The 9,586-nt window shown below is 67.6% G+C and overlaps 2 protein-coding genes across 2 annotated transcripts; both read left to right on the forward strand.

Moving 5' to 3' along the window:
* Nucleotides 1-2,765: 2,765 nt before the first annotated feature.
* On the forward strand, nt 2,766-6,782 carry LOC116598590. Its single transcript, XM_032357642.1, has 2 exons — nt 2,766-3,866; nt 4,570-6,782. Exons 1-2 carry the CDS (start codon nt 3,670-3,672, stop codon nt 5,111-5,113), a joined length of 741 nt encoding a protein of 246 aa, XP_032213533.1. The 5' UTR covers nt 2,766-3,669; the 3' UTR covers nt 5,114-6,782.
* A 192-nt stretch (nt 6,783-6,974) lies between these two features.
* LOC116598599 (protein enabled homolog) lies at nt 6,975-7,961 on the forward strand. The gene is made up of 2 exons (XM_032357652.1): nt 6,975-7,210; nt 7,275-7,961. Exons 1-2 carry the CDS (start codon nt 7,001-7,003, stop codon nt 7,773-7,775), a joined length of 711 nt encoding a protein of 236 aa, XP_032213543.1. The 5' UTR covers nt 6,975-7,000; the 3' UTR covers nt 7,776-7,961.
* Nucleotides 7,962-9,586: the final 1,625 nt, after the last annotated feature.

The raw sequence follows: 9,586 nt of genomic DNA on the forward strand, positions 1-9,586 counted from the left end.
GGGGGACCGCGATCCCGAATGCGCATGGTTGCGCTCGTGGGGGTGACGGCGTGAGGGCGGACGGGCGGCGCGGGGCCGGCGCGGGGAAGGGAAGACCCTGGCCCAGAACGGGAGCGGATGCTCACGGCTCGTGCTGAGAACCGGCGTCCGGGGGGAGCCGGCATGGTGAGGGCGCGGCGGGGGCGGCCCCGGCACAGCCGGAGGCCCAGGCTCCGTGGGAGCATCAGCTCCGCCCGCGGTCATCGCGCCCCGGCCCCCCGCTTTCCCGTAAATCCAGAACTCCACCGTGCGATGGACGGCGCGGTGGCGGAGACTTTGTTCCCCTTGTGTTTTCCAAGTCTCGTGGAATGGCTTCTTGGTCATGGTGTCTCCGGTGATGATGCGCCGGGGACGGTCCCTTCTAGAAAGAGGCGGCGAACACGTTAGCAGCAAACGAGGAAGACCCCGACCCCAACGGCGGCTTCGGTCCCACATTTGGCCGACCCCACGGGGGCCCAGAAGGGCTCCGGGTCCGCAGCCCAGGGTCCAGCTCTCCGCAGACCCCCTCCACCCTGCCGGCCCCAGCACGGTCACGACCAGCCAGAAGCCCCTGCATCACACACAGGTCACAGGGCAGGAGGTCAGGGGACAGCCCCGAACAGGGAACGACAGGACAGTCGGCAAAGACGGGCAGTCGCAGAGAGAGACGCTCGAAGCAAACACACGAAGTCAGGAGCTCCTCGCGCACCGACCGCGGGGGTTACACACGCCGGGCAACGTCTCCCGCCTAAGATCGTCCTCAAGAACGAGACGAAACGGCGCAGGGACTGTCACGGCAGGAGTGCGCGTCTCCACCGGGTCTGGGAAACGCCCCATTCCTGGACGGCTGGCTTCTCCAGGGTGAAGCCGCGGGGACCCCTATGTGGGGGGCCCCTAGGGGCTGGTCCTGGGTGGGGAGGGGGCCAGGTTGGGTCAAGGAAATTCCACGATGGTGTCCATGTTCTAGAAAGTTTCTGTAGAGAACAGAGGCTTCCTGAAGAGTGGGGCGGACAATAGGGGAAGGCCACGGAGGGACAGGACAGGCAGGAGCATGTCCCAGCGTCCGGGGACACCGGTGCAGGTGCCCCAGCACCCCCTCCCTGAGAAGCACAGACTGAAGCCCCCGGGCAGGGCTGCGGCGGTCACGGGACCATGGCCTGACCCTGGCAGGGGAGGCACCAGGTGTGACCTAGTGGAGCCATGAGGGCAGCCCCGCTCCGGGGTGTCCTCTGATGGGGCCGCGGTGAGTGGGACCTTCCAGAGGCAGAGGGAAGCGTGTCGGGAGTTAGACGTGAAGAGCCTGGGACGGTGGGAACTTCATACTCTTCCGTCTGATTTTCGGGATGGCTCGCCCCAAAAGACACCGCCCATTCCACAGCCGGGCAAACTGAGGCCCAGAGCCATCCCGCCTTTCCAGGCTCACCCCCAGGTGCCTTACGGAGCGGGTGCAGGAGCCGGAGCTCCCTCGCCCGCGGCCTGCTCGTCTCGTCCCCCCGCCGGGGCCTCCGGCAACGGCGCGGCGGCTTCTACACCCTCGTAAAGAGAAGCTGCTGCCGCCCGCGGGTTTTCACCGTGTCTTGGTCCGGCCGGGCGGCCCTTGCAAACCACCGGGGGGCCTTCAGGTCGCAGACTTCCCACGGGCTCCTCACGTGGGGGAGGGAGGGGCCCCTTTCTCTAGTCCCTCCCGCGCACCCGGTGCTCAGAGCTCCGCCGCAGGCACGAAGCCCCTCCCAGGGTCCCCCCGACCCCCGACAGCATCACAGCTGGCCGAGGACTTCCGCAGACGCACCGTGGGACTGGGGACGGCTCTGGTCTCCCCCCGCTGACTTGCCCTGGCCAGGGGCTTGGGGCCGGCTGGGAGGAGAGGGGCCCTGTGGTTGGCCTGGACGCATCACAGACCCGCTGGAAGTCTCTGTCCCACCCGTGATGCCGGAGAGTGAGGGCTCCGTCCCCTCAGTGGTGACCGTGATGGGCCATCTGACCGCCAGCCCCTCACAGAAGCCCCGTCCCGCCCTCCTGAGCTGTGACCCTAGTCACCAAACGCGTCTAGGGCCCCGGGGTGCTGGGCGCTGGGTGCGGCTTCGCGCACCAGGTGCTTCCGTCCAGTCCCATGGCGAGGAGCGAGCGGGGCTCCGGGTGTGGCGGGGCTGGTCGGGCTCAGGGCGAGGCGTGAACCAGCGGTGCTGCACCACTGGGGACCCCGGAGCCTCGAGGGTCAAGCCTCTCCCTATCTTCTGGGCCAATGGGGTGTTGACGGGGTCCCGGGCTGCCCCCAATGGACAGCAGGGGGCGCCCCTGGCCCTCCACACTCGCAGTTGCCCCAAATGCAGCGCCCTCATTTCTGGTCCTGTGTCCAGGGATATTAGGGAAGGAGAGGAGGTGCCCAGGCCAGACGGACTCCCTCTGGGTCCCCAGGGACAGGGACCGCATCTAGCTGGGGGACAGGGTCCCACACACATCAAAGCCCTGCTGTCCTGACCCCCGACCCTCCTTCCCTGCTGGACGGCCTCCGACCCTGGGCGGGAATCTGGAGCTGGGACCCCGGCTGGGCGCCTGGCCTGTGGACCCTGTGAACAGACGGGAGGAGCAGCTCGTGTCCCGACCCCAGGGTCCCCAGGGGCATCCTGCAGCTCCGGGTCTGCTGGAAGGAGCAAGTGTCCCACATTCTATGACGCCTCACCCTGCTCTGAAGTAACAGTCAGGACCTTACAAGCTGGCTGTCGGTGCGCGGAGGACACGGGTCGGCCCGCACAACCCCGGGGCCCATAGAGATGCCGGTAGGGACCAGGAACTCTGAGCTTCAGCCCCTGGAGGGGACCCTCTTCCGCGGAGCAGTGGCAGCCCCCTCCCCAGCACCCCCTTCGGGCTTCGAGGGGATGAGCCTGGCCGGCTCCAGCCGTGCCCCTGAGAACACCAGACGTTCCCCCAGGAGGCGCAGGGGCCTCGGCCAGGGGGACGGGCCCCGGGGTCCCTGCGGCGGGTGTCCCCTGCTGCAGTCAGGCTGAGGGACGGAGGGTCCGAGTGGCTGTGCGATGGCAGTTCCTGGAGAGTGTCGGGGCGGGGGCGGGTCCTGTGGGCTACAGGAACCATCGGGGCGCGGCCGGGGGGGGGGGTGCTGGTGGTCTGCGAGGGGTCCCGGCCCCTTGCCTGCTCATGGGACCTCATCAGAGCTGCGGCATGATCGGGGGGGGGGGGGGACAAGGCAGCTCCTTGACAACCCTCTCGTCACGGCCGTGGAGGCCCGTGTGGGGTGAAGGGCTCCTGCCCCCAGCACCGAGCCGCCTTCAGCCTCCATCCCCGAGCAGACAGAGGAGGGAGAAGCCCCTGCAGAGCCCCTTCCGCCCACCCTGCTGAGGACGTCGGCCCAGTGGGGCAGGGGCCCCAGGCCCGACCCAGCGGGAGAGAGGGGGGCCCTGTCCTTACAAGGTCAGGGCAGAAGGGGCGGAGGAGCCTTGGAGGCGAGGGGCAGGGGCTCAGGCCCCAGAGGCGCAGGTCTCACAGGTGACCCTAACTCGCCCCAGGGTCCCCCTACCCCCACCAGCAGAGGGGCCAGCCCGAGGCCCCCACACGAGGGTCAGCCGCGCAGGAAATGACTCGCGTCTGCAGGAATCTCTGGCCTCCCCCGCTGGCCTGGCCGTGGGGACCCGGCAGATGGGCCCAGGGGCCTGGAGGTGGGCGGCCCGGGCTGTCGCTGCGGCCTGGGAAGCCCCTCCCCCGGGGGGCCTCCCCACATCTGCCGGGTCCTGGGGAAAGCAGCCAGCCTTCTCCCACGCGGCTCAGACAGCCATTGGAGAAATACCATTGCCAGATGTTCTGCTTTTTTCCATGGGAGCCGAGGCCAGCATGAGGTAAGTGGAAAAAGATTAACCCGTGCAGCCCCACAGCTGGAGTCCCCGAGTCTGGGCCGCTGGGGCTGGGGGCCCTGCCGGAGGTCGGGGAGGCCAGCTGGGCCTTGGAGACGTGCCCTGCGTGCCCTGCGCCAGCCTCGGGCTCAGGGCCCCACATCTGCCCCCCCACCCCGCACACTGCGCACCGGTGGTCCCCCCACGTGTGACTGCTGGCTTCTCCGCAGGGTCCCTTAGCCCCCCACGTCTTCTAGCCGTGTCCCGGGGCCCGCCAGACGCATCCAGGGGCCCGGCGAGCCCCGCCAACCTTGGCCCGTCCTCCGCGGAGTCCTCGTGCCCGCACCTGCCCCAGCCCCCTCGGATGGGTGGGGGTCCCCTCCCTAAAGACACGAGCCCACCAGGATGCTGGGAATTTTGTGACACAAAAGGTGTGGCGGCTGGAGAGAGCCGTGGCGCCTACCGTCGCCCCGAGAACCATCTGTCCCCCTGACCCAGGGGAGGCGCAGACGGGGGAGCTTCCCCAGGACTCCGGGACCCCCGGGGGACCCGACAATGGAGGCGAGCCAGGCGCCTTCATGCCAGGTTGTCCACCGTCCCGGACCCTCCCCGGACCCTCCCGGGGCGACCGTCACAGGCAGTGTCGTCTAGACGCGCCCCCACCCCTTCTGCTTCTCTTTCTGTTTCTTTCAAATGGCGGCGCCCACAGCCGGAGCCTCCGGGTCTGGTTCCGACTCTGTCAGCTCTCAGGCCACCGGACAAGACTGAAGGGGGCCGGGGTTCGTGGCCCCCGGTGGGAGGTGGGCCACATGGACCCCCGCGACTCCAGGTGCAGCTGCGCGGCCCCAGCTTTGGGGCGCGGGTGCGGCGACAGGCCCGGCCTGGAGGCGTCCGGCGTCCCGCGCACATGCGGCCGCGACTCGCGGGAACACAGAGGAGGCCGTGAGCACAGCTCCCTGACGGGACGGACGGGCTGGCCCGGTCCTACCCTCCCCCAGAACCCAGTCGGGGTCCGGCGACTCTTCCGGAAGGAGCCGGCGGCTCTGCATGGACAGACGCCGCGCCCTCTGAGCGAGACGGAGCGTCCCCGCGCGCTCGCCAAGCCGCCCTCTAGCGCCTCGTTGCCCTGCTGCGCGGCCCGTCCTTTTCTGAACAAGCCCGTATTGTGGGGTCTTTGGGGTGTTTCCACGTTTCAGTCCAAAACCCACGCAGTTCGGTGTAATTTTTGCAAACGAGTGTGTAGGGCGCGTTAACCTGCATCGTAGACAGCTTAGACGCGGCTCTTCCAGGATGGTCCCGGCTCCTGCTCACTGACGTGGGCGCCGCCTTGCCAGGCCGCGGGCTCCGTCTGGGGCTGGAGGTGCCAGCTCGGCCTCGCTCTCCCGCGGCGTCTCCCAGCTCACGGGCGGGTGCGCGGCTGGAGGGGGGCCTTGCCAGCAGGGCCTCGACGGCGCCCTTCAGAGGTTGGGCCCTGAGTCATCACCGGAGGAACTCGCCTGCAGGACCTGTGACTCAGACCTGCTCACCCCGCTCCTCCTCCCTGGCAGCCACCTGGCTGTGACCGGTTGGCCCAGAGGTGCCCCTGGTGCAGGGCCCGCCCTGCTGCAGCCCAAACCCAGCGCCCGACCGGGCCTCCCGTGACTGCCCGTCTCACTGGCTCGATCTGCTGTCGGCAGAGGGGGGCCGGAAGACGGGACGCCCTGTCCGCAGTGCCTGGAGCCCGGAGCTGGCAGCGTGGGGGCCCCTCACGGCGGAGCCGCCAGGACTCGGCTCCCCTGGGACAAGGACGCAGCTCGGCCACGCTGAGGGCTGGGGCCCCGGCCGGAGTCCCCGCTCAGGGCGCGTGCCCACCGAGGGGCGGGGGCCTGGGCCAGGCTGACCCCCACCAGCTCCAACGTCCACACGCTGCATGTGTCACCCCTGGAAAATGTTACTTTCCCTGGTGAATCATGTCCCGGACTGGGAGGAAAATTCACTGGATAGTTGAGGATTAAAAAGGAATCAAGTCGGTCTTTGTTGGGCAGATGCTAAGAGAGCTGGGTCCTCGGTGTTTACAAATGAAAGCAGCTTTCTGTCCCCCACGCCCCTGGGGAGGAGGGACCGTTCTGGAAACACCGGCCGGCACCCCACCCACACGCCCGCTGTCACCCGTCATCCGTCATCTCGGTGTGGCCCGCAGGTGTCCTGCTGCCTGACTCCTGCCCACATCCTGCTGGGGGCACCACCCCTCCGAGGCGCACCCCTCAGGGACGCTGACCTGGTGACCAGAGCCAGGGGTCTGGTGGGAGCCCTCCCCTCTGCTTGGTCGTCACCTCCTAGCCCCGGGGATGTTCCTGCCACCCCCTTCCTGAGGTCCCCTGCTCACTCCCCTGCTGTCCTTCTTGGGCTGGACCCAGGGCCTGTGGGACCCCGACCTGGGGCTGGGGGAGGATGCCGACCGTGCCCCTGGCTGAGGTTCCCGTGGGTTGGGGGACGCGGGGCAGGGGGTGGACACGCCCTGGGGTGTAGGCTCAGCTCGGGCCCTGACTGTGGCTGGGGGTCCGGCAAGAGGCCGTCCACCCCCTGTGCCTCGCGAGCCCCGCGGGCGGAGGGAACAGCAAGCCAGAGGAGGGCGAAGGCCCTGCTCCCAGGCTGGGTCAGGAGGTGGTGTGAGGGGTGCGGCTGCTCCGCGGAGTGGGGGGAGGGTGGGAAACCGGGGGACCCTCGTCCTCAAGGACTCGGCCTGCAGCCCCCTTTAATCAGCTGCTCGGGCACCGAAGTCCCCCTTGGCTGCCGGCTGCTCCCGGTTGTGGCAAAGGCGGTTTCCGTCAGGATGTTCTGTCCTTCCGTCTTCTACCCACGGTTACGGGTTTTAAAGACCCGACAGCGGAGCCGTGGGGGAGTGGCCCTTTCCCGGAACTTGCCTCTCCTGACACCGAGAGTCACAGGGACACGAGCGGGGAGGAAGGCACGGAGAGAAAAGCAGGGGCATTAGCGGGGCCTCCTGGGGGCCTCCTGCCCGGGGTCCAGGGCCCCTGCCCCGCGCCTCAGGGGCTGGCCTCCAGGGTGCGGGACACTCGTGGGGACGTGGAGCACACGTTCGCACGCACTCGCACTCACACACATGCCACACACTCACACTGTCTCACACACTCACACTCATGTTCTCTGACACTTACACACGCTGGAGGCCATTGGAACAGAGCCCTGCTCTGGGCCCCTGTCCTCAGGCGTCTCTGGATGCGCCCCCCGCCCCGTCTGTGGGCCCCCTGGGGTGGGTGAGCGCCTGCGTCCCTGGGCAGCCGCCCAGCGTGGGGGCCAGAGCCCAGGGCACGGGCGGCTGCTGTGTGGCGGGTGCGCCCTCCTGCAGGCCCCTCACACCACCTCACACCATCCCGCGTGTTTCCTGAGCCTGGGGTGAGGCCGGTTCCCTCTCCCCGGGCCCGACTGCCGTCCCCTGTAGAACCCCCCCCGCCAGGCCGGCCCGTGTGGTTTCAGACCTGTCACCCTGCCACCCACCTCCAGGGCTCTGCAGCCCGTCCCCAGCCGGGACCCCCGTTTCCCTCGGAACCGCTGCACGCTGGGGTCACGCTCTTGACCCATCTCCCCGCAGCTGCTCTGAGGGCCATGCAGGCCCTCGTCTGGCGGATTCTGGGTGTGCTGTCCCCACGGGGCTCCCTCTCTGGGTCCCGGCGCACCGTGCCTGGCCTGCAGCCCCAAGGTGAAGACCCAGGCCCCCAGGCTGGCTCTGGCACCACGGAGGGTGTCCGTAAGGCCCCAGAGGCACAGAGGGGACAGGAAGAAGGACACCCACCTCAGTCTGAGCTGGGACAGAGCCGCGGAGCCCCGCATGCCTGCGCCCCACCCGCACTCCCCCTGCACACGGACCCCGAGGCCACAGTTCGCGCGGTTAAGCGGCAGGAGCCAGGCTCCTGAGCAGGGGTGCGGCGCCACCTGAACCCTGATTCTCCGTGGCCTGTGTGTCGGGGCTGGAGGCTGCAGAGGCCCCGTCCCAGGGGGACCGTGCAGCCCTCCTAGAGAGAGAAGCTGCAGATAGGGGAGAGGGAACCGGCCTCACCCCAGGCTCAGGAAACACGCGGGATGGCGGCGAGGCTCAGCTCGGGGTGCGGGACCGCCTGCTTTCTTATTGCTCCGTGTGTTTCCCGTGTTTTCACTAGTATGAGGCACGTCACTGCACACCCAGGAAAGGCGGGTGAAGGCGTCTATGCAGGCATGTGCCAGGTGAGCACGCGGCAGTCAGAGTGTTCATGGCAGAGACATCCTGCCTCAGGGCAGTCACAGCGGCTACAACCAGCCCGTCGGAAACGACAGGTGCTGGCGAGGATGCGGAGAAAGGGGCGCCTCCTGCACGGCTGGCGGGAACGCAAGCTGGTGCCGCCGCTCTGGAAAACAGCACGGAGGGTCCTCGGGAAGTTGAGAATGGAGCTGCCCTACGACCCAGCCATCGCACTACTGGGTATTTAGATGAAGACAGAGTTATCTGAAGGGGCCCCTGCCCCCAGAGTTCACAGCAGCGACGCCCACGACAGCCGGACTGCGGGAAGAGCCCGGACGTCCGTCGGCAGATGCACGGACAGAGAGGACGGGGTTCGTCTACACGACGGAATGTGACTCGGCCATCAGAAAGGGAGACGTCCCGCCCTTGGCATCGGCGTGGATGGAACCGGAGGGGACTGCGCTCAGCGAAGTCAGTCCGTCAGAGAAAGACAATCTACGATCTCACTCGTGTGTGGGGTTTAAGAAACAAACAAACAGCAACGAAGAAAAAGAAAGAAAGAGGCAAACCAAGAAACACTCTTTCTGTAGAGAACAAGTCGTGGTCCCCAGAGGGTGCAGGGCGGGGACGGGGCGGGCAGTGCCTCCCACCCCCTGAGCAGGGCTGAGGTCGATTCCTCACCTGACGCTGATGTCATGTTAACTACCTGGAATTTAACTAAAAACTGTAAACAATGTTGAAAGACACAAAAGCATTAGCTCTTCGTACCTCTGGGCCCTGAAACAAGATGATGCTTTTCTCATCTTGTGATTTTTCCCGTATCTTCCTCGTAAGAGGAGAACCACCATTTCTCAAGACACCATCTGCGAGCGCTTGTGCACAGCAGCGCCCGAGCCTCCCGCCAGGCAGACACGCGTGGTCCCGGCCCCACCGCGGGCAGCTCAGGCCTCCTGTGAGCACAGGCACCGCCGTCCGCAGGGGCGGGTTACGGCCTGCCGGGCTGCGGACCCCACGGCTTAGCCGGTCACCCATGCCGCTCGGGCTCCGGTGGGTCACAAGTGGGTGACAGGGCTGGCTGGGCGTGTCCCTGTCCTCAGTGACTCGCAGAGCGCATTCCTATGTCCCCCAAACCCGCAGGGACCCTGCAGACCCAGCGGCTCCGGCGGGAGGAGGCGGCCAGCGGACAGGCTCCCATGGGGCGCTGACCTCCCGGGTCTGAACCCAAAGCCGAAGCCCAGAGCCAAGGCCCCACGCAGGAGTGCAGGTGGGGTGAAGTCGGAGGCGGCCGGAGCCCCTCACCCGGTGAGCGCACGGAAAACAACCACAAAACATTCACGCTGGTGTCAGACAAGTGTTGGCAGCTCTGGCTCTTCTGGAAACTTCGGGGGGGTGGGGTCTGGCCACATCTGGAGCCCACCCCACCAGGTGGGGCCTTCACACCGTCCCCACACTCGGGGCCTCTCTCCATGTAGTGTGCGTGTGTGTGTTCACACAGACACACAACTGACTC

Source organism: Mustela erminea, chromosome 1 (assembly GCF_009829155.1).
Source record: "Mustela erminea isolate mMusErm1 chromosome 1, mMusErm1.Pri, whole genome shotgun sequence".
In the NCBI taxonomy this organism is placed as follows: Eukaryota; Metazoa; Chordata; class Mammalia; order Carnivora; family Mustelidae; genus Mustela; species Mustela erminea.

Coding starts and splice junctions, on each gene's coding strand:
- LOC116598590 (XM_032357642.1), top strand. CDS start 3,670: ATGGGCCCAGGGGCCTGGAGGTGGGCGGCCCGGGCTGTCGCTGCGGCC. Junction 3,867..4,569: donor GGAGCCGAGGCCAGCATGAG/GTAAGTGGAAAA, acceptor CGGCGCCCACAG/CCGGAGCCTCCGGGTCTGGT.
- LOC116598599 (XM_032357652.1), top strand. CDS start 7,001: ATGTTCTCTGACACTTACACACGCTGGAGGCCATTGGAACAGAGCCCT. Junction 7,211..7,274: donor CGGGTGCGCCCTCCTGCAGG/CCCCTCACACCA, acceptor CCGGTTCCCTCT/CCCCGGGCCCGACTGCCGTC.